Source organism: Salarias fasciatus, chromosome 14 (assembly GCF_902148845.1).
Source record: "Salarias fasciatus chromosome 14, fSalaFa1.1, whole genome shotgun sequence".
Taxonomy (NCBI): Eukaryota; Metazoa; Chordata; class Actinopteri; order Blenniiformes; family Blenniidae; genus Salarias; species Salarias fasciatus.
In genome coordinates, this window is record NC_043758.1 from 15,964,270 (window position 1) to 15,991,995 (window position 27,726).

Consider the following 27,726-nt stretch of genomic DNA (forward strand, 5'->3'; position numbering starts at 1 on the left):
AAGAACTTGGAGGAGGAACTGATGATTAGGCTGCAGGAATTAAACTGACTGAAGGAGGTTTGCAGGACTGACAGCTCCGCATTTATGTTTGCTGGCTGTCGACAATAACAGGTGGAACTCACAGCGAGGGCTCCAATTAAAATCAAAATCAACCTGCCTGCTTGTAATTGCTTTCCCACCTTCACATTGGCTCCGTGTGTGTGTGCATGTGTGTGTGTGTGTGTATGTGTGTGTGTGTGTATGAAGTTGATAAAGAATTTGAAAGCATCTAAATTTCACAGACTGGTTTGGCTGTTAGTCTTGTTTACAGTATTCACTGTTTCAGTGGCATTAGTTATAATTTTGAGCGTGTGTGTGTGTGTGTGTGTGTGTGTGTGTGTGTGTGTGTGTGTGTGTGTGTGTGTGTGTGTGTCTGTCACAGGGCAGCATGTCTTATTCCTCCTGTGGATACCGGAATACTTTGCGTTGCCGCAGAGATTAGACTGAGCGCCCAGACCCATCAATATCCATGACTCCTGTATTGCTCACAAACACACAGAGACGGAGAGAGCGGAGCAGACCTGACACACTCGCTCACTGGCGAATGGCTGCCCTGATGGACTGAGGCTATTTAGAAACACACACACACACACACACACACACACACACACACACACACACACACACACACACACACACACACACACACACACACACACACACACACACACGGGGCTGGTGATGGAGTGAAGCCATTCCCTCTCCTCACCTAACGCCAGGTCGCTGGCGAGGAGCCCAGTCAAGACCTGCCAATTGTTACTTCCACCAAATCAACCACACAAACTTTTTTGATGATCTCAGTGCAGCGAGATTCACGTTGTGATTTCTCCCCCTGCGGACACGTGGCACACATTTCTCCCCACAGTTCAGTTGTTTCAGGTGTTTCACAACTTAGTTTTTCTGCTAAAATGTGCAGCCCTTTGTCATTTGACTTGCCTTTGGGGCTTACAGAGACACTTAAAATTTCTTTCATCCCCCACATCTACCATTTTCATTATCCAAGTGAAACTATAACACTGTGGATTAATATTACATTATTCTCCTGATTGCTAACATTTTTATAGTCACATAATGAGAAACGGTGAACTTAGGTTCCAATCACACAGATAGGCTTTTTTTCTGGCCTCTGTTCTTTTATTTGAGCTAATATTACAGCTCAAAAATGGCTTTGACGGGGCAAACATGTCTGATAGACCTTTATTAACTGGTTTCGTCGCTCATCGGCTCCCACAGACATCATATAATTTGTACGAACTGTCACCATGACCCATGCAAATCCTCATACTGTTGACTGGGAAAACTGTCACTGCTGACACCACTTGAGAACATCTTTCTTCTTGACTTAAAGGGAATATCACTAACTTCACTGAAGTTACACTGGTGCTTTGAGTTTACCAATCAGAACATCATCTCCCAGTCGTTGCACTTTTTTGCCTTAATTTTAAATTCAACCTGATCTAAGGCTGTCTCAAAAATATAGGTGTGTTACTATGAGAAAGACTAATGACCTTGTTTACATGACATTTTCAAGTGAAAACAGGAAACTGTTGTTGCAGTTTGGAAGTCTGTTTACAGGACAGTGGAGCTCAGAATCACTGAAAACAGAACTCTTTAAAAAAGCACCAATGAAACGGGGGGAAAGGTGCCTCTGTGTATCTGCACCACAGCTATAGTAAACTAGAATTTGGCACTCAGAGAGCGCAGACCTCCACCACAGGTCAAATCAGTCACCAACAACAATAAGAACACCATATATAAATATAACTAAGCAGATGTAAACAAAGCCTGTCATCAATTTAAGACGTAGTACTGAGGCCCTCTGCTGGATAGATACAGTACTACACTGGTCAAATGAAAGTCGTCACCCCAACGTAACTCAGCAATAAAAAAAACAACACAGTGACGGACATGCAGAGATGCATAACAAAGGAAACAAACAGTCCAACATAGGGTGAAATCACTTGCAGACAAAGCTCTGATCAAGTTTTGAAGAAAAGCCAACTTGTGGCAATTTTCTCGTGCTGCTGGTGAAACAGGTCCAACTAGGAACTAAAACTAAAGTTCCGCTGGGCGGTGCACCCTATCGGTCAATGATAAAGAATCCTTTAAAAAATTCCTGGATCCAGACAGTGATCCAGATCATCACCAAAATTTAATGGATTCTAAGTTAGCCCAAGACCCCCCTTTCCACAAAGTTTCATTGCAATCCGTCCATAACTTTTTCCGTAATGTTGCTAACCAACCAACCAACCAACCAACAAACTGAAGTGATTACATAACCTCCTTGGCGGAGGTAATAATAACATTAATAACACTGGCGTCTCCAGAGTGGCATACGTCCCTGTCCATATGGGACTTGGTAGCTTTGTAGGTGAGAATCACCTGCAACAGCAAACCAACTAGGTCGTCTGTCCATATGAATGCCAGTGGACCGTATGTTTTGTAGCGCATTGTTCTCTGAGCGTGTGTGTGTGTGTGTGTGTGTGTGTGTGTGTGTGTGTGTGGTTTCATTAGGTAAACATACAGCCCTCAGAGATCTTGCAGTAGAATGAAGACGGCAAACAGAATTTCAGGTAAATGGTAACCTGATGCTCAGGGTTGATACAGTAAGCAAAACAGGGACTTCAATGTTTTCTGGTGCAACAAAAGAAAAGAGTTACAAGCATGCACAAACCTCACACACAAATGTTTTCACTTCCTCAAACAGTTCCTAGCAAAGTAGTGACAAAAGCTGTGATGGTACAGGAATACATTATTTCTAATTCTGGCAATTAGATATGGCATTTCAGCTAAGCAGTGGCCGAAGGAAAGCTATGTATGACATCTTGCATTATTGCTAGTTTAAATGTGAGTTTGGAAAAAAAGAACAAGATCTTATATTAGTCTTCTTCCAAACAGTTGTTACTCAAGAACAAACTGACAAAATCCTGAATCTTGAATCCTGAAGAATACCCTCACGGTTTATTTCCCAAAAGATAGAGCCGAGCATTCATGCTTCAAGTGATTTATGGTCTTTATGGTGTAGATACAGCATCTAAGCAAGTGCTCACAGCAGCTGTGTTTTTCTACAGCTTTCGTAGAATACAAAATCCAGATCTCAGTAAGGAAAGCTGTGTCACGCAGACAAATATCACCAACCATGACATTTATACTTTCTTAAAAGTTCATAGGAAGCTCAGGCAGAGGCAGTAAACCTTTGATGCACTCTCGCATTGAGGAAAGACAGCAAAATCTATTCATTCATTCATATTCCACTCTGCTTTGTCCGACGTAGGGTCACCAAGGCGAGATCCATGCTGACAGGGGCGGTGTACTACACCCTGGACAGGTCCCCAATTTATCTCAGGTCAAATACAGAGAGACAGACATTACCATAACACACCTCACACCTATGGAGAATTTAGAGTTAGAAGCAAGAGGAAACCCATGCACATTCAGGAAGAACATGCAAACTGCACACAGAAAAGTCTGAAGCTCAGAATTGAACCAGTTATGTTTATCTTTGCTGCAAACATCAAGAAAATTACTCGTTCGGAGGACATCATGAAAAAAAGGGTGATTATTGTGGCTTGTGTGAGTAAAGAAAACTAAAAAGTCGATAAATGCTTGAACGGGAACAGAAAGTTTGACTGAGAATGTGTGCTATTTTAGAAACTGTCTATTTCCAGGAACAGTGTGTCTTCACTTCACTGAGAAACTATACAGGGAGCCATGATCAATACACAGCTAAAAGAGTGGGAAACATATCAGCAGCCTGCTGGAAGTTTGGTTTGGTGATGATTATGAGGGTTTTCTGGATTTTCAGAGCTCCGTCATGCATTCATCCTTGAGTCACTCTCATCTGTATCTGCGACATGAAAATCTATCTCTATCTGGAAAACCAGACAATCCAAATCTTTCATTTATCTGGTCGAAAGTGCACAAAGGCCTGAAGGCACCGGCAGGGAACGGGAGTGACTCTGAAAGCCCCAGTACAGACTCCGACTACTTTTATGGACTTGTGTTATAACACAGCAATCACTTTCAAACTATAAGGTGCTCTGTGATTCCCCGAAAGAATGCTGACTGTGAACTCTGCTCCACAGTTTTCTGTGCATGAAAAGCAGCAGAATGGGAAACATCTCATCTGATATTTTGTGCTTGACGGCTGTGAACGACATTCATGACTGCCCGCTGTTTGTACACCACACTGTCCTGAGGCGGAGACATGAAATGTGGGGAAAGTATATGTGATTCTCTAATTCTGCCCGCACGATGGACAGGAACCAGTTTGTTTTGTGCAACTGTTTGGACAATCATTAAAAAAAAAAAAAAAAACTGATAAAGAAAAAAAAAAGTTTACACACAAATAAAATTTTCAGGAACAAAATCACAAAAAGTCCTATATACACACAAGACAAATTACACCAGACTCATTAAAAACAAAAACAAAGCGCAACTTCAGACTCACCCAGATGTATTGAGGCCAAAGTTTCAACAAAAATATGTCTTATGTCCATTCAAGGTTCATTCTCACTGTCCTCTGATGTGCCTTATGTTTGTTCTGTTTGGTTCTACCAGAAGGGATCATTCACCATCGTCTTGCCGTCTGTCTTCACTCGGGTCCTCGTCCAGTTCCTTGCGTGGATCCAGTGGTCCAGGTTGCTCTAAACACCAAGGGTCCTCCTGCCAATGAAGGACAGCTTTTTGTAAAAAGTGATCTAAAGTTTTTGACCAGTTTATCTAGGATCATATATATCTGAACATATGCAACCAACCTCGTAGACGTCACAGTCATGAGAAAGTGAGAGCTTTACTGTAAACTACTGCTTCTTTGTTTCCCTTTTGGTCTAAACATATTCATAATTAACAGGCTGAAAATGCACTGAATCTTTCATTTGCAGAATTTCTCTTTGATTAAATGCTACACAAGCAGTCTGTGAATCCTGCAGTTCACAAATTATCGGTTAAAATAGATCAGCTCCGATGACCATGTGCTGCTGCACGTGAGCCATTATCAGCATGCCAGAACGAAATCCAGCATATTTTCCTCAAGGTGTTGTTGCATTATATAAATCCGGTACATGAAGGTATACAGCACATGCATGTTTTCATTCCTTCATCCATGCTTTATGTTTGGCGAATTTCTATGAATATATTTAGTGTGACAGTGTGTGGGTGAATGCACGCGTGTGTGTGTGTGGGCCTGAGGCAAACTAAAATGAAGCAACACTCAGCAGACACCGCCCCGGGCCAACTTAATATGGACCTCCTTTGACACAAACACACACATACACACACACAGAACAGTGGCTTGATGCTGGGTTTCACATCCGTTTCGTCAACTGGATACTACCACCCACCGGCACACCGCAGAGAGGGCGGCGCGGCTTTATCAGAGCCAGGCTCTACATTTGAACTGTGAGGATCTAAGGCTGTCACCTTGACAGCGTGGTGCTGAACAACGCCTTCACCCCCCACCTCCCCCCCAAAAAAAATGATTTCAAGCGTACCAGTCCTGTTATGTAATTCCAGTTGCTGCGCTGTAGCACTGTAAATATTGTTTACCTGTCCGAACAAGCCAAGAGTCTCTCCGGGGAGGTGGCTGAGGGCCACGCTGCAGTCTGATGACGCCGAGATCAGGAATAGCCGATTGTCAAGTGAGAATATCTCCAGGTGAGTGACACGATCAAGGTGTGGGTGGAACCTTTGGAGCAGTTTTGGGGACTCCTTGATCACTTCTTCCATCGAACGTGAACAGTAATGCTATGGGAAAAACAGATATACATTATATACACAAGGAGAGACCACAATTCCAGCTTTGAAATGTTTTCTTGATGCTAATTCTTCTTTGACTCAACTCTGTTTCCACATATATGGGGATTGACATTTTTGCCGATAGTTTCAGCATTCTGTTCACACGAATTATATGATGCATCATGTGAGGGTGTGACTGCAACTGAACCGTAAAGTCGCACAATACCATATACCGCGCGATATTGTTAGTCATCTGCTTGAATCCAAGGCGCGTTCCAGACTTGCCGAAGGACAGGATTTCTACCAGAGCACTCAGCTCGCCCAACTTCTTCAACTCTGCTACATATATACATAAATCTCCATAAATTAAACTGGAAGCCAAATGAGACGCACCCATCTGAATTCATCCCCTCTTATAAACTGTGACAGAGAGTTGAGCTCTGAATATTGTGGCAAAAATACCCAAGAGGGTGTTCTTTTACTGCGATTAGGAGCTTGACAGTGATGCAGCTATGCCTCATACCAAGGGCGCAATCCAAGTCTCCATAATCAGAGTCAAAAAGTCAAAAGGCCACTCCGAGGTATCAGAAACTCTTCAGTCATCAAATGCATGAGATGTGCTCATGGAGCATTGAGTGGGTTTTCAAGAGTATTTCAAATAACTGTCCATGTGCGGACATGTATGTATTAATCATTGTTCAGATCATTGGGGACATCATGAGGTCTCTTCACGCTTCGGGGGAAAATTGTTCATTTTATTGGTGAGGGTTAGTGTTTTGGCGAATGTCACCTTTTGCATGAACAACTTTGCGTGCGCCAGCCTCAAACCCTTCTCCAGATTCCGCAAAATTAAAAGAGCAAAAGAAAAGAGTCGTCATCTTGTCAGTGTGGTGGGCTGTTTGTCCAGCAGCTTCTGCATTTCTTATTCACATTTATTATAAATCAGAACTGCTGTAAGATTGGAGTTTTGTTGAATGGAATGCACATCTTGTATTGTCCAAAACATTTTGTTGACTTTATGGTCTTGCCTACTAGCAACTTAGCACAACTCGGTTTGATTGCAGTTTGAGGGTTAAGACTAGTATAAAATAAGTAAGGACCAAATCAAGGCCTCGTTTACATGACAAAGTAAAAAAGTAAAGTAAAAGTAAAAAAGGACCTGAGGGCCAATAAACAAATATCCCAGATAATTCCAAACATTTAAGCATGCTTTTTTTAATTGAGAATTTGTTCATTCTCACAAATTTTTGATTCAACAAAACACGAAGGATTGTTGCATCCACCTTCTCGTCCTGCTGAGGTATCAGGAGATATTTTCTAAATGATTGAATGTCTTCATTGCGTTCTATCAAGCTGCCGAGGCTTCAAGATGACGGACAGCGCTGTCATTTTCTGAGGGAACAACGTGTCTGCTCTAATAGAAATATCGAAGGTCCACTATTTCTTCACTGCCTATTACAGTCCTCCCCTTTATCTCTCTCCCCCTCTGGCTCTGTGTTCTCCAGGACCGATTACCTCCCCTCTTTGTCACTCGTTGCCCTGTACCTCAAACGCCATGGCGAGGAGAAGACGGCAGTCTGAGAGTGAACTAGTGAAGCCACCTGCAGCTGGGATATACAGCGGCTCAGTGTCATTAAAAAAAAAAAAAAAAAAAAAAGGGAACAAAACCCACCTCTATGTCCCATGTCTTGATTGCTCCTTCTCTGTTGGCTGCAGCTAAATATTTTCCGCAGGGGCTGACGGCCATAACTATAGATCCGCTGGACCCCAGGTCTCCGCTGTGAGGTGAAAACTGTCCAACCAAACGGCCGTGTTGACTGTTCCACAGCCTGACAACACCCAAAATGCCGCAGGACACCAAATCAGCACCATCTGAGAGAATAGCAGTAAAAAACAAAAAAAGGCATTCAAAACATCTACAGGCATTTTATGATAGCGTGAGGTAGGTTTATAAAACCAGCTGCTGTTGGACTGGAGAAAAGCATTCAAGATGGAAAGGGCCCAACATTTAGACACCGGTATCCAAAAATGTATACCACCAAAACCCAGACTAATAAATACAGTGACCCAAAAACAAGAGAACAATCCGGCAATGTCTCAGGATTAACCAAGAGAAGAGATGAGGAGAAACAGAAAAAAAAACTGAACTCATTATGACTAAACTGAGGAGCAAAGTGAGGAAGAAAGACAAGAAAACCAAACAAGGATCAACAAATGAAGTCAAACAGAGGAACTGACAAGACACAAGGACTGAGTGAGGAATGCAATAAGACACGAGAGAGAAAACAAGTCAACTGGCAACAGTCAAAACTGTGGAATTGAGGGGAGACACATGGAGAGTGAAGAAGGAATGAACCAGAGTCAAGAGAAGAGAGGTGGAGCACAAATAGAGCGACATGAAACATGAATCAGGACACAACATGAAATGAAGAGCCAGGAGGGAAATCAGAAAAAAAGAATAAAAAAAGAAGTCAAGAAAACCAGTAGGCTAAGCAATGAGACTATAACAGGAGGTCAAAGTTATAAAGTTGGGTTAGTTGGACACACGAAGACTGGAATAGTTGAAATGTTTTTGTTATAATTCATAATTAGAATTTATTGTGAAATTCCAAAATTTCATTTGTCTTTCACATCTGCTTCAACCAACTGAGGAACGCAGAGGCTGGAGCCAATTCGAGCTGATTTTTAAGCAAAAGCAAGATTACTGGACAGATCAAACAATCACATACAAACTCACACCTATAGGCAAATTAAAGTAACCAATTAGGTTAAGACGCATGTCGATGCATGTTTTTGGATTGTGAGAGGAAGCTGGTGTATCCAGAGAAACAGAGTGCCTTTAACCATTACACCATGATTGTTGCTAAGGCGACTCTGCTCTTATCAAATTGATTTTCTATTGAACACCCATGTGCAATTCCCACATTTTATTTGAATGTCGACAATCTGTTCAGACACTGAGCGACAGTGTTTTAACTTCTTGTCAAACAAATTACCTAACAAGAAGAGTCAGAACAGAACCAAGGCTGCCCCGGCGTCCTTCTCTCAGGGGCTTTAGTCACAGGAAACGAGATGTATCTGGCTCTCTTGAAGCACACAGACTCAACAGCTCTCCACTCAGACCTTGTCGGCTTTGCCACTTGGTATGATGAGCAGACACGGAGGCCGGAGTGCAGAGGCAAGCTCACGCTCCATGATTTTATTTTATTGATCTCACCTTTTCAAGTGGTGAGATGAAGCACCGTGGTGTAGTGGTTACCACTCCTGCCTCATAGGGAGACAGCCGGAAGTCTCCTTTTGTGCTGGGTTTGCATGTTCTCCCTGCATGTGTTTGCCAGTCTTGTGTTTGCCCCCGTGATGGACTGGTGGACTTTTTGCAGAAGAACAGCATCTGCTTCCACTTATAGTGAATAAATCTTAATGGGTTTAAAAACTCCAGCAAATATGGGTAAACTTTAAACACACCATTGTATGGCGCACATACAAAGAAAAAGTCAAAGCTGAACTGCAGCCACATCAAATATTCATTGAAATGTAGATGCTGTACAGCATCAACTATTTTTGCAGAGTGTAAACACAATACACACAGAGTAATGTGCATCTGTGTATTTCAGCAGCTCAAACAGGACTGCATATACACAGTGTAGTATATTTTTAAACAGGATGTTGATTGTAGGATGCTCTAAACTTTATACTGTCTGTATCAACCACAAGCTTTAGATTTGTAGGTTCCCGCAATACAACTACAAGTGCAGTATTCACACAAGAAGGATGTATTTAAAGGAGCTTTGGCCACAAAACTGCGAGACACAATCCGCCTGGTTTCTGATTACTGTGAGACATAACTGGCAACAGTTTTTGGCAAAATATTCATGTTCAGTTTGGAAGCATCAGCATCACTTGAAACAAAACACAGAACTTAGTAGACACAAATATTTTCTTCCAATTATTATTTTCAGGAAACATTCCTCAGCCTGCTCACATTCTGACACGTCTGATCATTCCATATGTGGTTAAAGAAGTTTTACCTGTGTTTTCAGTCAAAGATGTGCGTTTCGGGATGAAGAATAATCTGGTGACGGCAGCACAACTGTCAGAGTCTTCTTTTCCATTCAGACCAAGTTGAGGAAATTATCCAGGGTAGCAGAGCCGAGAACAATTTTGGAGAAAGGAAAAAAAAAAAGCGCTAAAGAACAAAGCCAAAGAAACAAGACTAATTTGGAGAGTGAGAGTAAACATTAGCACTATTTATGTAGGGTTGAAGATGCAGAACAAATTGAACCAAGTAATTGCAGAATAAAGTGTTGAATTGGTTTGCATTTGTTTGTGCGTGTTAGACCTTGTTGCCGAGCGTGTCCTTCGTGTTCAGGCTGTGGTCGCAGTTTTTTCAAAGCTTTTTCAGTGCTGCTGTTCCACATTATGATCTCTCCATCGTAGCTTCCTGCACACATCAAGATAAAGCAGAGCGCAAAGTAAGTTTACGTACCACAGCCTGTCCCATTACTGCTCTTCGCCCCATTGCTTTAAGTTCTATATTCATGTGACTCATATCCCGGACAATGAGAGAGGCACTTTTTCTGAAGGTGTGATATCCTCCCACGAAAACTTTTTGTCCACATGCACACTTTAGTTTGTCTTGCAGCTGTGAGCATGCGAGCAAAGCCCATTAAAGCAACATGATAAAGCTCAACATCTGTCCTCAGCAACCATCTGTTCCCACACACAAGCCTCGGATGTCACCTCAGGAGAACGGGCCTTTCCGCTGATTTACATTATATAAGAAAGTGCGGGCATGTCTGTGTGTGTTTATCAAATAACTGCGGGGATCTCATCAGGTGGCTCCACAGCGAGACTGCAGGACTTAATGAGTTGTTGGCTATGGTAGGTGAGTGTGAGCAATAGGAGGTATAAAGTTTATGAGAGTGTGGGTCGTCTGCATTATTCATGCAGCCCAGAGCTGGCTTCACTATTTCAAGTGACTTTTATCATGTCCTCTGTGTGTGTGTGTGTGTGTGTGTGTGTGTGTGTGTGTGTGCCTTGAACAGAGTGGGACTGTGGGAATGAGAAAGCATACACATCTCCCAACGTCTACACAACGCCGAGCTTTAAGATGCAGATGGCTTAATTACCCTTGTTAGTTTTCAAAAGTGATCAGAAGCACTGAGCCCCGGCAGTACCGGCACACGAAGCACACAGCTCAGTGCCCAGGTCTGAAAACAGGGGCACAATAAGCGCAATGACGAAGCTACAAGAGCCCCGCAAAAAAGTGTTGAAGAAGCATATGACACAGATTCAAGTGTTCCACTCTTGAAATTTTGATGGACCGATTAAAAAAACGGACTAATTGCTGTACTTTTAAGAGCCTCGCTTTAAAGTAAGAATCTCATTGGGTTGAGTATAAACAGGGTCTTTCTATGCATTTTGCATGTTTCCCTGAACATCTGTGGGTTTACTTGAGGTACTCGTAGACTAATTGGCGTCTCTAAAATTGGCTGTTGGGATCAATGTGAGTGAGTGTGTCATTTTTTTGTGCTTTTTTGGTGTTTGCTCTGTGATGGACGAATGACTGGAGGGAATAACACCAACCCTCACACAGCAGGACATGCAACATGGATTTGCTAATGGATTGACTCGGATTGTACACTTCTTTCATACACTTCTTGATGATGAAAAGCACATCGATTTAGGATTATCTCACGTGTTCCAATTGTGAAGGCAGTCCAACTTTCAGCTCTTTCTGCTTAGTTGCCAACGTGATGAATATTGAGGGTGAAGAGTGTGCAAAATATGAAAAAGGCCATTCCAGCACATCCACAAACAGCTTAGATCAAATAGGGATAGACCAGAAAATTATGCCATAATAAACTGAACTAAAACTACCAACAGCCCAAAGATGTCCCCATAATTTTTATGACAAAGTGATATGAGTATATCTAGAAAACTCGGTGCATTATTTCACTACATCAACTTTTATTATTAATATTATGTTCTATTTCTCAGTGTTATGTTATAGGCCATACTCCTCCTGAACAATGCTCTGCCAGTGGACAGATCAGGGGAAACACTTAATAAATCATTTTTTTTTCCCCAACTCTCTGTAAGGTCACTCTGGATGCCAGATCGCGCCCTATTGTGAGCTGATTTTGGCCCCCAGGCCCCATATATAGCACCCCAGAGTTATAATGCATACTGCTTTGGTGTTGGGAAACTACACAAAATGCTCAAAGCATTATTTTACAATGCAGCCGTGTTTTGAATTCACAATCTGCAGAGTCTTATATTCCTTTTGGTTCTGATGTCTGTTTTAAAAAAAATCAAAAAAGACTTTGCATGTGAGAAGCAGGGATTAACTGGTGGCACATTGCATTCAAGCTAAGGTATTTATTAACTCCCGCTGAGTGAAGGTAGCACATCAATCACCGGAGCGCCACGGGCTGGAACAGTAACAGTTGGGCACCTCAGATCAAACTACAGCAGCGATCCAGCAAAAACAGCCTCCTACCACCGCTTCACCTGCTGCAGCCAAACAGCAGCTGGGCTCGCAAGCAGCAGCAGTTCGTAAAGATCAGACTTTAATGAAGAATAACAAAAAGCATCATGCAGCCAAAACTATTAGATGTTCTCTGCAGAGGGCTTCCCTCGACTGGCAGTGTGTTATCAAAGCAGCAAAATGAAGAAACACAAGTGTGTCATGAGGCAAACTAAATCAAAAGCATAGATCAGAAGTCGCCATCAACATGTCGCCAGCATAACTTTCAGGAGCTGCAGAGACGGCGTTCATCTGCTGGATGTAGCAAGGAGGAGGAAGGAGAACAGCACAGATGTGCCAGGCTTTTATTCAGTGGTGCTGATTGAAAAGGAAATGCGAAATTACATTTCAATATTTTTGAAACCTATGGATGCAAAGTATAAAATATAGATCCTTATTTTATCAGATTTAAAGCTGCACCCACTTAATGAATAAACAACTTTAAAAGTGCTTCACAATTGAATGAATATAAAGAGAAGAATGCAAATAACTAATCAACTGAGAGTTAAGCAGCTCCGGTCTGTTTTTTTAAAAACCAGATGGCACTGTCATTTCTGTTTGCAAAACACTTTGGCCATCAATCAGAGTTCATATGAGTTGGTACTTGGAAGACGCTCAGCCATCAAGGATTAAGGGATCTGAGGAATGAATGGAGAAAGAAAAGAAGCGGGTGGGATGAGGGAGGCATATAGGACCCCAGTGTACATGTGCCACAGTGTGTGTGTGCGTGTGTGTGTGTGTGTGTGTGTGTGTGTGTGTGTGTCGCAGGGTCTGTATATGGGAAGTCAAGCAGAACACAGCAGAGACTCTGAATATGGATGAGGGCGCTGCAGTCCCACATCAGCCAAATGCTCCTGCTGCAAGTTGAGACACACACAAACACATGCATGAACACTCCCAACAAAACTAAACACATAAACACACACACACACACATGTGGCTCCAAACAGAACTTTAAATTAACTTTTTGGCCCCGGTGCCCGCGACGCCGCCACTGCTCTCACTTGGCGGCTCCGGCGCGTAACTTGGCAGCACACACGCTTTGATGTGAAAACAGCATTACTCACTGCAAACCTGAAGAAGCGCGCTGCCAGCTGAAACTAATGCGTCACCGCTTTTCAGATGCCGTCTTTGTGCTAGGTGGATTTGTGGGAGAAAGAATTTGCAAAAGAAGTTAGCACAGAAGAAAAGACGGAGAGAGTTCACATGCACATTTTACTTCTGCGCACGCGGGCGTGTGTGTGTGCGTGTATATACAGCAAGTGTGGAAATGCAGGAAACAGGAATTTTTTTTTAACATACCTAAAGCTCAGAGGAAGAAAGCTATTCACAGGATATTAAAGCATAGGAGGAATTTCTGAATGAATTCCATCAGTTTGCTTTTTATTCTCTTTGGACAAGACATGAGCTGATGTGAGAATTCAGCACGTCGGATCATCACAGTAAACTATTTCAAAAATTCAAGGGTCGCGTTTTAGATCCACACAAAGCATTTTTGGTGACACTGTTAATGCGTTGCCTTTCAGAAGCATTTGCGTTAAAGCGTATGGTATGAAATACCATTCATGAGGGGAACCATTTGCATACGGTTGACAGGCTGCTGAGCCCTCGGGAGACATCAACATTGTAAAGCAACTGGCTGAGTGACAGCAGGTTATGAACAAAAACCAACTGCAATATGAAGGGAGGTTTTTTTGCAAAGCATCTGCCGGCAAAGTCTTCAGTCACATCGTCTACTTTGTTAGTTTGTCCACTAAGCATTCACACAGAGCTTGAATTATGAGAAACCAACATGCTAACATGGATTTATATGTTGCCTTTGCAACTGTGCAATACATATGTCTACACACACACACACACACACCATCTCATTTCCTCTCCCTCCCACTGTGAGAGTTCTAATAAATGTAATTTAAAATGGCTTCTTGGATTAAATGGGAAGGAGGGAGTGGTGTGTGTGTGTTTGTGTGTGTGTGTTAGTTAAGGTGCTGGGCTGCAGCAGGTGTAAAGACGAGCCCAACGCACCGGCAAAGAAATTGCAGAGGAAACTTTGAAGAAGTTTCCAAGTTGTTCACAAAGTAGCTCCTGAATTGTGCTTTTGTTCCAGCTCCAGCGATTCATTTCCTCCCAAACCATTTCTCCCTCCAGATTCGAGAACACCCTCCTTATCTCCCCCTCCACCTCCATCCCTCACTTTATCGCTCTCAGCACTTATCTCGGAGGCCGATCGGCCTCACGAGGCCACGGAGGGCCTGCGGTTTATAGTGAGCTCTCCGCTCGCTCAGGCTGCTAGACTGGAACTGAACTTTCAATATGAGAGCCAATGTGAAACAACTCCATGATCTGGAGAGCATACTTGGGCAAATTGGGTGCAGAGTGTTTGCAGTTTGATGGTGATAGAAGTGGACCAGAGACTGGAGTGTTGCCAGTTCAATCCCCCGGGCAGAAGAATCCAAGAATGTGATGAGCACTTAGGGGACTTGTTGGCATTTGAAAGTATGCCGTGTTCACAAACTAAAGACTGTAATGGACCCAGTTAATCCTGGTTTTCTGTCAGGATGTTGACTTTTGTCACGTAGCGAGCCAGCTCTTTTCTTTCGTGTTTAATCGTGGTTGACAGTCGTGAGTCGCTCAGTTTGACAGGTTGGCACGCCCGATCGAATGGCCACGGGGTTGAATATCGGGACTCGCAAAAATAATTTGAAAAACGTAAAAAAAATGGGCCTCAAAAAAAAACTTTGGAGACATGTCCCAGAGTTTGTGTGCACTCACAGAAGCAGAATTAAAAATAAAGTGATTGTTAGATGAGAGAAGCTTCCTTGTCTGCTGCTCCATTAGCCAGAGGCGCCCAGCGTTTCTGCATTTTAATAAGTGCTGGTGTGATTTTATGACTCTGCACTGATTTCATGTGTGACTCATTTCCATTTTGCACTGACCGGTCCGTACCCCGTCACTGCGACTGCAACCTCGAATTCTGCAACGTGCATTAGTGCATTTTTCATATTCTAGTTTCACAATGCCACTTCAAAACAAAACCAAAAAAAAAGCTCTTATTAACTGTTGCTGCGAACTCTCAGTATTCAGGGTTAGAGTATATTAATTCACATACAACCAGGGAGAGATGAAATAAAAGCACACTACATATATGTGGTGCTTGTGACGCTTTATCAGGAGATCTCGATCTTATTAGATGAATCCACAATTAAATGCAGCAGTGTGTGTGTGTGTGTGTGTGTGTGTGTGTGTGTGTGTGTGTGTGTGTGTGTGTGTGTGTGCGTGCTCTTTTTCATTACAGCTTGACCTTTCCAGTTTGCTTGCCTTTATTACAGCTCTAATTAAGAATTTAATTAGGAAGGAACTTGCAAATTAACGGGTTCTCACACTGGAAAGTTTCAGTCCACGGTGGCGGCAAATGTCGGCTCACAATGGAGGAAAACTGAACCTGCGGAGCCTCCGAGGAGCAAAATACTTGTTTATTTCAGAAAAATGTTAAAAAAGAAAAATAAATTACCATGGTAGCTCTGATCAGTTTGTCGAAGGCATCAGAGAAGAATTTTAAAAACAAAGCTTTGTAGATCTACTGCAAAATAAAGCCACAAGGGGGCTTCGAATTTAATCTTTCTCAGCTCCCTTGTGCCTAATCTTTCTTAGAATTACCTAATTGTTTTACTTCTAATGTTGTGTTTACATGTGCCGCTACAGAAGCATACAGGAAGTCTAATGCAGTTATATTTCTTACATCTGAGAGGTGGCTTTTCCTCCCACACATGTGCTCCAGCACACGAAAACACAGAACTGTTTCCAGCAGAGGAAAAGGAGAGTGGAGCTTGAGTCCTTTGATAACAACACCACTTACTTTAATCAGCAGACAACTGCTTCCAGTTATTTTCCATTTCGCTGAAGTTTTTTCAAACTCATTTTTTATTTTCCAGCCCTTGTTTTTTTTTCTCTCTCTCTCTTCTCCTTCTTCCCTACTGCATCTATTACTTTAGTGACGCAATAAGCACGCACATGTACCGTTATGGCACTTCGCTGCTGTAATTTTGACTAAAAATAAACAATATGAGACCCACTTCTTATGTTGGCACAAATAGACACACGCACCTGTGACGAGTGTGTGTGGAGGCTGGAAGGCAGCGCAGAGCACATCACCGCGATGCTGAACGCCTCCCTTCCACTCCGAGGGCTCCACCAAGGACTGCGAGAAGGAATGCAGACGGAAAACTGCAAACATCCTAGAGAGAGCGAGACGGAGGTGGTGAGAAGTCAGGAAAGCGCATAAGAATGTGTCACATGTGTGAATCTAACAGGAATACATTATTATTATTATTCACTCACCCTCGCCACATTATTCAAACCACATCCTGTTAGCTGTGATGAACAAAGGTGTAGTTTTATATATTCACTACATCCTCATCAATAGTGCTTGTAATATCATCATACCTGCAGCAGCAATATGCAGACGCGCCGTAGCAGCACTCGCTTTAGTGGTAAAACTTGTTATAGTAGTCACAGCAGCGATGGTGATAAAAGTAAAAGTAGAGGTGGCAGAAGCAGGGACGGGAGAGGGTGTAAAAGTCAGTTTCGGGAATTGACACATTCTCTCTTCTTGTGAATTATTTTTATTAGAGTAGTAAAAATCGGACTCCCTCTCACAGTAAATAAAGCTGCCTCGCCTGAAGACCAGACAAAACACATCAAATGACTGTATTTTAAAATCCATGTAAAAAAGGATGCCAGCCTGCCTAAGGCTGTTAGCATTTAAAGATTTTGTTGTTGGGGATCGAAAGGTGATAAAAAGCATTAATGGCAGGGTGCTAAACTTAAGAATTTACTCTGAAATACCTGTGGTACTTAGGCTTTTCTTAACTTCCGTCTGAGTCTTTATCAGGCAAATCGACTTGATAGGACCCACATTAATCCTGCTACTTTTAAATTGATTTTTGTAAATATATGACAACCAGAAAATACTAGTTCCAGTATTTTAGAAGTTCCAGCATGAACAGTCTCCATGAAGGAACTGCTGACACAGCAATACTCCCAAAGGAGTTTGGATACAAGATGGAGATGGTACATAAGAACCGGTATCCTTCATGGAAAAGACGGTTAAAGGCGACAGTAAAGGCAGCACTGAGAGAAGTCAACTGGCTGGCAGGGGTACATAAAGAGAACTTGGTAAATAATGTGTTTTTTGATCAAAATAAAAATTTGTTTTAAGCTCTGCTTATTCCTTTTTAAGCACATGATTTCTTCTTCCAAGACAAAATGCATCCTGGGAAATGAAGCGCCCCCATGCATAGTAGAAGGCATCCCTGACAAAAGGAATCAATTGATTGCTTTGAGATCATTTGAGATCACAGACGGACCATGTTGCTCCTTAAACACCCCAAATGTTTATTCAGAGTTGCTCGGAATCAGCTGTTCGCTGCGTGTCGCAGGGACCGAACCATGAAGACGGAGCTTCAACATTCCGCCCGAACGCCTCCCTGATCCAACCATGACCGACAGCTTTCATCTCTACACTCAGAGAAGCTGCCAGTCATGATGCCGCATAGTCGACTGCATTAATTGGCTCAATAACTAATTAAAATCCTCCGTATCACTTGGTTTGACTCCTGTTCTGTATTTCAACAAGAAACGTGAAGATTTTAGTCACTGAGGTGGAGTCAGCCATCAACAAGTAATGAGGAGTTTCAGGGGTTTTCTTGCAGGGCTGAGATTGTGAAGAAAAATGACATTAATACAAAAAACATTACCCAGGGTGCAGCTCACTTTATGCCTCATGAATGGATTGGAGGTAGAGGGAAGACAGGGAGAACGGAGGAGGAGGAGGAGGAAGATCTTTCAAATATTGATTCACTAATAGATAAAACATGAATCAGGTCTAGAACATAAAAATGATGGGAGATAGAGAAGAATAAAACCACATTGTAGGACAAGACATGTAAGATAAGCGTTCGGTCTGACCCAATAGCATTTGAAATGATTGATGAAAAAAATAATAAATGTGGAAATCTTCCGTTTCTGTCAGGCTTCCTTCAAGCCTTCACAAGTCAGCTCAACGTGCCTTACAAAGGCTAAAATTATCATTTGATACCTTTGCTGTGATGAAAGTCCATTTTTTTAAATATTTGTAAATCAAACTGCAATTTGAATAAAATAGCCAGTGATCATTTTGAATGTGTTTTACACAGCGAGTGGCATGTAAAAGAGGTATTTTCTAGTCTGAGGTGCTGCAAATTTAGGAAAATAAATTTGCTTGGGTGAGTCAATCATAGAAAATTCTTGGTTTTTAGAAGCTATTTTGCAAACCTCCTCTTTCATTAAGTGTTTTGTGGATCCAGTCTGTCAAGTGTACTTTAATGTAATTGATATAAAAGACAGGACAGCGCTGGACTAGCAGACATGACTCAGAGTCTGATTTGTGATAAACGCAGAAGGAGAGGATCTTATCAGCAATGGCAACAGGTGTGGCTATAGCTTTTATGTCGAGGAGCCAAGACAGAGGACCCAAACTCAAAGCAAAAGTGAGAATAATCCCAAATTAGAACACACAGTAACCCAAACTCAAGATAATACGGAAAACATGCGGGACTTGTGAAGGCTGAAGATACATGCCAGCATCAGAATGCAGGGATCGATGAGACGCAGGTAAAAACACTGAAGGGAGTAATCGGGGCGGAGGAGTCACACAACCGATGAGGGGAGGAGGAGCGCTCAAACAAACCAGACACGCAACAGACAGCAGAACACAACACATCAGCTACAACATGAATTCAAGAAATTCTAAAACTAAAGTCAGAAACAAGAAGACAACATGACAGGAACAGAAACAAACAAGAAAGCCTCAAGAGATGAATTGGATAAGCAACAAACAACACACAATCAGCGCAACAACCTGGACCTACAGTTATGATATATTTTATATGGAAAATACTAAGAAATTTGGAATTCAATTATAATCTCTCCCTTGAATTTTCTAGTTAACCACCAGAGTTTCACTCTCGGTGTACCAGAGGTGGCAGCCCTGCTTTAATTACATTTTACAATGCATGGATTTCCCAGGTTTTTGTCTCATCTGCTGCTGAAGTAGCTTGAAGTTCACCAGTAAAAATGTCTGGCTGTCGAAGTACACATCCTGCATGTTTTCACCGTTTTTCTGTTCCAAAAATACCTTACTGTTATGGAATTTGTGTGCTGTTTCTGCTGTGTGTTTGTAGCGTTGCTCATTCCACTCACAGAGGTGGGAAAATGAGTTTTCGCCTTAATGAGCAGGAGGGAATTCTCATATCCTGAGTTCAGTGTTTGCATATGTACCAATGTATCTTAATCCGATAACCGTATGGGAAAAGCTTCTCACGTTTTGATGAACTTTTTAAAAAGGGTTTCTATACCACTGGCTTGTGATTAACTTTACCGATAAATAATGGATCATCTATTCTTTGTGAAATGCTTTTGACTGCACCGGATTTAAAGTTTGCTCCACACCTGTGATGCATCAAGGAAATATTTGTAATGAGCATGGAAGTTGATCCTTTACTTCACAGCGCTGCTGCAGCGTTATGAATATGCAACACGTTATTATTCATTATCTCAGGAGGGTTTTTAAGCACACCTGCAAAGAGTTCTACTTCTTTAATCTTTTGTTCCATGTAACGGCAGCACTTTGGCTTCGTTCATTGTTGTGCGGGTTCCATATGTGGAATAAAATAATGATGCGCTGAGGTTTCAAACTGCGGAGCTGGTCTGTCAGTGGGATGTGGCCATTTCAACCGGCATGACACCGTTTGAGTAGCGCGAGGCAATAGGGCTTTGAATTAGGTGCCATGCGACGCGGCGCCGTGAGGATTAAACTGTGGCGGAGGTTGATGTGGAGAAGCAGGAAACGATATGAGTGATGAAAGTCGTAACAGAACTATTTTCTTTTACTGCCGCTGATCTGTCGTCTATGTTCTCTTCACCACTGTGACACCCCAGAGAGCAGGAAAATGTGGGCGCAGGAGTGTGTGCGTGTGTGTGAGTGTGTGTGGAGAGGAGTACAGAAGACAGAAAGAGAGGGAGTCGTATAACTTGACAATAGCACACTGCTGAGTTCAGCTCACTGGGTGTGAAATGACGATGATGATTATGATGAAGAGCAGATGTGATGTGGGCATACAACGCGCACACACACACACACACACACACACACACACACACACACACACACACACACACACACACACACACACACACGTGCACGGTAGTGATAGTAAAGTGAATGTGCGCTCCCTGGAGCGGTCTGACTTGTTAGGGTCCAGATGTCTGGTTGGCTCTGAATTGTCAGGCATGCACACAGAACAGAAAGGACAAACACACACACACAAACACACACTTGAAGCAACAAAACCTAACCATTGAGTATTTCCCTATAGTGTGTTTGAATAAAACTCTCAAAGTAATTTGTCCTGATGGTGATCGGCGGTGTTCGGGAAACAGCAGAAAACTTGTTAACACGACTTTTTTTTTTTTTACATTTCTGATAAACATATAAATAGAAGTAACAGTGAAAAGTATTTTCAACAACCTCTCAATACCACTTGAAATGTGAAGGAAGGGAGTTGAAGTGGGGTCAAGAGCAGAGGGCCACAGTCCACGTTTCCCTCTTCAGCCCACCTGACTGAGACGAGCCGTTATCAGGCTCTCTGCAGAGCGTCAGGACGACACATTCATTATGGTGGAGTAGGAAGACTTACGACTGTCAGTAGTTCATACGTGCTTGATGTTTACCACTGGCATCGTGTCAACAGCAGACTGTGTTTGCTTAGTGGACAGATGAAGTTGGTCTTGTCCGGTGTGAAGCAGTGCACGGTCAGTGATGGATGGAGTGCCAGCACACAGCACACCAAGAGTGTGTTTTCTCTGCATTTACATCACAATATTCTACTTGTTTCAAAGTGGTCTTTTAATGGTGTCTGCATAATGGATTTAAACATGTTTTTACAGTGAGTGTACATGTGTTTTCAGAGTGTAGAGAATTGGAGGCCACTTATTTTGATATGTAAAGCAGTATTTTATATTCATTAGATTCTAAAGTGTATTCTATTTTATCACTATTGTCTCTCATTAGTGTGGATTTCAGGATTCCTATCAGGTTTGTGTGGATGTGCTGTATCCTGTGTTTCCCATGTGCTCTGTGAGTCAGATATTTTGTCTAAACTTTCAGATTGTTTACACACATTACCATCATGTGATCGTGTGTCATGCTACACTGGTTATGCAGTACGAAGGATGCGATGAGCATTTTAAACACAGACGCTCCGAGTACCTTTGCCAGCCCATCACCAGGATGCTGCTTTTCAGCAACAAGATCTGGGAGATGTCCACACTGCGACCCAGTCCGGCATTCATTCTGTGCAGACAGCGGCCATGAAAGTCCCAGACCTGAAGAATAACAAAGATTATACACAGTGAAAACAAATGGGCATAAAAGTGGATGTGTGGTTTAAGTGACGTCTCTTTTGTTCTCTGGGTAACAGCAGTGAGTCAAGACCCTCTGAGTGCAGCACTATACCACTGTTTTTTTTTTTAAGTGTCTGAATTCTGCTTCTTTGGTTCTTGCACTGAAGGCAGGAAGAGTGATGAAATGACTCACTACACCTCCTTTTGACAGAACGTAGTGGTGCATTGCCATGTTGGGCAGGATGATCCTCTGATGGCTCCAGAGACAATCCCGCCAGAGACATAGAATCCACTCTCTCATCTCTCTCATCTCAAGTCCACTGGTGTTTCTTTTTTTTTTTCCTCCTCAGTGGCTCTCAGACCCGGTCCACCCCGACATACAGTCACAGAACCATCAATCCTTTCAGCGTGGCATTCCCTCAACTTTAGTCTTTGATCAGCCGTTAAGGAACTGTGTGGTACATTAACTTATCATTGCATTTAAGGTAATATTTTCCATTGTCTGTCCAATTTTCCACCAGGACACAGTTTGCATCTTTGTTTGTGGCATTTAGCGCAGACGCACTGATTGGCTCAATGGGGACGCTGTAATTAAAAGGTCAAAATTTCAAATTCCGAATGGCCCTAACTGCTACACAACGGGTTCAATGTTGATGAAAATTGGAGAGATGATGCATGCCGTCGGTAATTGGCCCAACGGGTGCCTGCCTCTTCTGCTGAGGAAGGCTTGTGCGGTTGTTTCAAATTGCAGTGTGAGCATATCCGCACATGGCTGCTCTCTCACAAAGGCTCATGGGGTCAGGGAGCTGATGTGGTTGATTATATTGATTACAAAACGCATAATTATTTTATTTGTCGGTTGAGAGCAACTGTAGTAAACTTTGAGTCATCACGTAGCGCTTTAATCTGTGAAACAACAACTGCAGACTACCACAGGCTTGAAGACGCTGACCCAGGGGTCTGGAACCTGCTGCTCTGGAGTCTGATGTGGCTCTCCAGCTCCTCTGCAGCGGATCGCTGAAGCTTTCAGGATGTGAAACAAATAAGCGTTTATTTCCATTTTGATTTTGTTTGTATTCCACACCGAGTTTCAAAAATGGTGGGATCTCCAGGTTAGAATCAGATAAATGAGGTCAAACAGCTCAGCCAGACAGAACTGAGGAAGAGGGAAAAAATGAAAAAAGAAAAAGGGGGAAAGAGGAAACAATCAAACAGAAAAGGAATAAAAGGAAGAGAAAAATAAAGGTCGCACACTGATGAGCTGGAATCAGGACGGCTCACATCAATCAATGATCATCCTCAAACACAGAACAATACGAGGAGGACACAACTGGACCACAAGAAGACAAAACTGAAAGAAAAGTGTGAAATTACTGACATGCATTCCAGAACAGCAGAAGGAGATGAATCAAAGGAGTGACTGATGAGACAGGAACTCTTGAAGTGGACCAGAACCAGACGTGTTGACATTGTGCAGACAGCGCCTCCTGTTGGTGTGAATGTGCAGAGCATGCAGCCAATGCAGTGAGGCAGATCAGATTCTTTCTGACTGAAGTTTTCTGTTTTTTGAGATTTTATTCTGGTTCATAAGATCTGGTTTACTTCTTTGAATCTATTTGCGATCAATTTAATGTTCCTAGTTTCACTCCATCGATCCCGTGAGTATGGACTCAGTCCATCCTCTGTCAGCACCTTCAGCAGGGTAAACTGCTATGTATTGAATAGTCAGTCATTGAAAACATTTGATTCAGAAAATCTTGGTTTCATTTTTGCTTATTTATTGATTTGGTTTATTGATATTTGGGACTGTGGGAAGAAATCGCAACACCCAGAGGAAACCCACGCAGACGCAGGGAGAACCAAGAAATGAAGGGAAGGGAGTCTCGGAGAGGGGATGGACATGAGCTTTAGGTGGGCTTTTCCAGTCCTGAAAAAACTGCAGATCCTTTTCCACTGTGATTTCTTCTTTTTCCGATGAGCAGTGCCAATCTAATTTTTTTTCCAAAGTCGTCAGCCTCTGGTCCAGCTCGTCCAAACACATCTGCTTCATTGACATGTTTTCTTGGAGAGCCTCCTTCATGGTCCTGATTGACTCGAGAAGCTCGGACTTCTGCTGGCTCAACCCGGACCTTTGGTCTTCCAGATCCTCCTGAAGCTGGCTGATGGAGGATGCATATTCATATTGAGCTAAGAGTGTGGACATGGAAGGCTATTATTTTGGTGTTTGGCTTCCGCATCTCCTCAAACTGCTTGTGTGGGACTTGAAGTACTTCTTGGCTGTGCTGGTGGTTCTGAGAGCGGGCATATTTGATAGTCTGGTGGTGCTGAGGCTGAGTTGTGATTGTCTTCCCCGCAGATGGTTTCCTCCAACAGTGCAAACACATTTATTAATAACTCATATAGGTATGATGCATTTCTCTCTATGTGATGAACTGGGGACTTGTCAAGCGTGCAGCCTGCCGTAATCCATAGCAGGACGGCTCTAAAGCCTCTAAAAAAGCGTTTTCCGCAATGAATGAAAGCGCAGCCGTCATAAAAGCGCCAATGGACCCTGCCTCGTGGCTTCAGGCACTCGGACCACAGGAGTCTGGAGATGTTCCGAACTGTGCCGAGCGGAGAAATTAATGCCGCAAGTTTGTAAAGTGCAAACTGAGCTGGCGGCTGAGCCCGATTCTCAGCTCCTGCTGCAACACTTTACAGTCGACACTCTTTAGGCTGTTTCTCACCACCGCTGCAGACAACTTTTCAATAGGTGAGCAAATTTATGAGGAGCATAAATGGAGACCAGTCTTAAATCTCAGCAATATATGCACATTTTAAAGTTATTTCTACTAATGTGTATTTTTTGTGCATACAGTATAAAATACATTATTTAAATTGATGGTGATCCATTTATCTTCATATAGCTATTGGCATTTTTCACTGCAGTGCAGGTTTATTTATCAAGAACCATAGTAATGCACAATTTAAGATGCTTTAGAAAAAATTGGAAATACTAATAAAACATTCAAGGCACATTAAAATTCAGTTTGAGATCATCCAAAACAGATGTTAATAAATGAATATTTGAAGAATTACAGGATTTAGGTAGTACAAGCAATTAAATGAGAAGAGTTTAAATGGACATAAAGTGTGGACCACCGATGGATACAGTCCATCTGAAGTTTGTTCTAAAGATGGCAGCAGAAAAAGAAAACGCTGCTGCACCTCGCTCAGAAAACTGAAACAAAAAAGACATGTTCCACATTATCTCAGAGGTCACACGGGTAAATCATACATGCATTTAATTTGTCCGCGCATCAAAATTAAAGGTGCCACTTTTCTAAATGATTGCAAACTGTTTACAGCAAACCAAAATGCATGCGAATATACATGTTGGTCCAAATTACCAGCAGAGATTGTGTGTGGATATATATGGTGAATCGTTATCATTCCTGCACCTCCCAATTATCGGATGCATCTTAATTAAAGTATAGTGCAGTGATGCAAACACAGTGTGTAGAGCGGCGGAACAAATTGCCGTCCACAGCAAATAATGAAGTAAAGAAACCAATTAGTTTGGTTCGCGTTGTGTTTGCTGCATCATTTTCTCTGAGCGACACATGAAAAACATTGATACACTAAACTGAGAAGAATAACTGACTTTTTGGAAAATATGTATTTCATTAGTGAACTGCACACAGCGATCAGCAAGATAACAGACTTGTTATATAAACATGATCAGAATTTGAATTTCTTTATTGTCATTAAACAGCAAAGCACAATGAAATCTGAAGTAACATAATTAGCACTGAAAGCAACAAGAGCACCAGAAAAAGTGGAAACCCCTGAAAATAAAACAGATCAGGGACTTTCATTGTGTGGGAGGATAGGCCCACCCTCCTTACCCTCCTGCCCTGCTGGTGTAGTAGAAATATTTGGTTGAAAGCCAGACTCTGTAATATTTTTCACTTCATTAGATATTATGGTTGACACCTGGGGCCTGTGCTACGCCGCTGGATTAACATGCTCTGGTATCTCTCCGTTTTCTGGGTTGACTCGTCCAGACAAGCGCCGTCCTTGATAAGCGGTACTACGAAGCAGGTTATCAGCTCTGTAATTCAGCCCAATGGAAATCAGTGCGAGCGCAGAGCCTGACCAATTATTCTAAACATGGAGAAATCCCAAAGAGCGACGTGTTTTACTCAGGAGGATCAGACTATCATTCTACGCAAATATGACGAATTCTGCACCATCATGCAGACCAAAAGCGACAACGTTGCCACAGCAAAAACCAGGAATGAACGCTGCCAGAACATACCGAGTCTCTACATGCGTAAATTCATGATATGATGCTAAATTAATCCATCAACATTCTAAATGGACAGCACTCTGATCACTCAATTTAACTTTTAAACAGCATAGGCGTTTCATTCCTTTTGTTTGTATTTTCTATGGAGTTATTTTGAGGCACAGCATTGGAGCGTATTGTGTTGAACCGTTCATGTTTCTGCAGCTTTGCCATGTGTGACCATTATTCAGTCACTCTCACTATTTCAGATACAACCTGAGTGCAGATTAACAGACTTTGGAACAAGTCAAGATCCAGCTCAAAAACATGACACTGGAAATCTCTGCTGTATACGCAATGAATCAGTTTGCAATGACGTGCGGAATGATTACCTTCACATTTTCTTTATTTAATTTTTATCCCGCTGTCTTCCGTAAAACAAAATGAATGAAAGTAATCTGCCAGACCCCCAGATTTTTCGATATAAATTGATATTAAACATTCCCAAACATGCTAAAATATGTAACGTGCATGTGTGCGTGCGTGCGTGCCCACCTACCTTGACCTCTCCATCAGTGCCAGCAGTAAACAGCCGTGTCTGCGTCCCATCAAGGGCGATGGTGGAGATCTCGGCGTTTCCATGGCAACGGTGAAACTGCTTGACCTTTCGGCCCGTGTCGGCTGACCAGCAGATCACAGACGATGAAGAGTCGCTGCTGACGACCTGCAGAGCGAGAGAGAGGGAGAGGGAGAGGAGGGGGAGGTCAGCACTCATTGATAGCTTGATCTACTTTGCGCTACGTGAAATTAAAAGTGCACTCGCGGATTCCCCAAAGGGTCTCACATAACCAATCCGCTCTCTATTCATCGGTGCCCTTCACTAATTCAGTGCGAAGCTCTTACAAGAAAAAAAAATATGCAGCCGATTCTGCCGTCAAGTGGATAAAATCCTGGCAGCACTTCTAACTACACACTAAAAAAATCCACAGCAGGACTGATATTATTTCTCTAAGGTCAAATAGAAATCAACATCTTGATTTCACAAAGTCTCATTTATTTCACGTGTACCTGTTTGAAAAGACTGTTGTACAGCACACAGGTGATGGGATGTTCATGGCTGCTGGTCTTCCTCTCCTCCTTCACCGTGTCGAGCAGCACAAGCAGGCTGTTGAAGGAAAGGATGACGTGTTGACGCTCCTCCTGGACGAAGAGGAGGGTGTGAGGGTCCTCGCGGATGTCTGGGAAGACCCCGGCCACGCGGTGGGCACACAGCCGGTTGGCCACGTCCCACAGGCAGAGCACCTTGACAGTTCATCAAGGAAAAGTTGGGATTACAGTCGGAACAGGATGCTGCGCGCAGTGACCCTGACTCATAGTTGTCAAAAACTCCACCTCGCCGCTTTTGCAAGCGCCCGACGAGATGACTGTTGTTTTTCAAGCAACTATTCCTGAGTAAGCTGAGGTGAAGCCTTCAGAGTTCCGCGCAGGAGCAGATGGTGTTTGAGCAGAAGGCAGATGGAACATAAATCACTCCTAAAATATTCATTCTCCTCAGAAAAGCCAATGAGAAAGCAAACATGCACAGTGCAACAACAGATAAAGGAAATGCGGCACAAGCAGCAACCTCCTCTCTGCATGAGGAAGAAAACGGGGCTTTAAAGGAAACATGTTTTTGGAGAAACACCTGCTCTTTCAGAGGCAATAGGAAATA

The 27,726-nt window shown here is 42.6% G+C and overlaps 1 protein-coding gene across 1 annotated transcript in view; it reads right to left on the reverse strand.

Annotated features, from left to right (window-relative positions):
• Nucleotides 1-4,605: 4,605 nt before the first annotated feature.
• The window catches only part of LOC115400777 (WD repeat-containing protein 49-like), a 34,150-nt gene continuing 11,029 nt past the window's right edge, over nucleotides 4,606-27,726 (reverse strand). The window contains exons 10-18 of the mRNA XM_030108796.1: nucleotides 27,084-27,317; nucleotides 26,575-26,739; nucleotides 21,612-21,727; nucleotides 16,409-16,539; nucleotides 10,115-10,216; nucleotides 9,804-9,875; nucleotides 7,448-7,647; nucleotides 5,587-5,784; nucleotides 4,606-4,704 (exon numbers count right to left, since the gene is read on the reverse strand). Of these exons, the coding sequence (XP_029964656.1) occupies nucleotides 4,606-4,704; nucleotides 5,587-5,784; nucleotides 7,448-7,647; nucleotides 9,804-9,875; nucleotides 10,115-10,216; nucleotides 16,409-16,539; nucleotides 21,612-21,727; nucleotides 26,575-26,739; nucleotides 27,084-27,317 (1,317 nt within the window). The remainder of the gene's footprint in view (nucleotides 4,705-5,586; nucleotides 5,785-7,447; nucleotides 7,648-9,803; nucleotides 9,876-10,114; nucleotides 10,217-16,408; nucleotides 16,540-21,611; nucleotides 21,728-26,574; nucleotides 26,740-27,083; nucleotides 27,318-27,726) is intronic.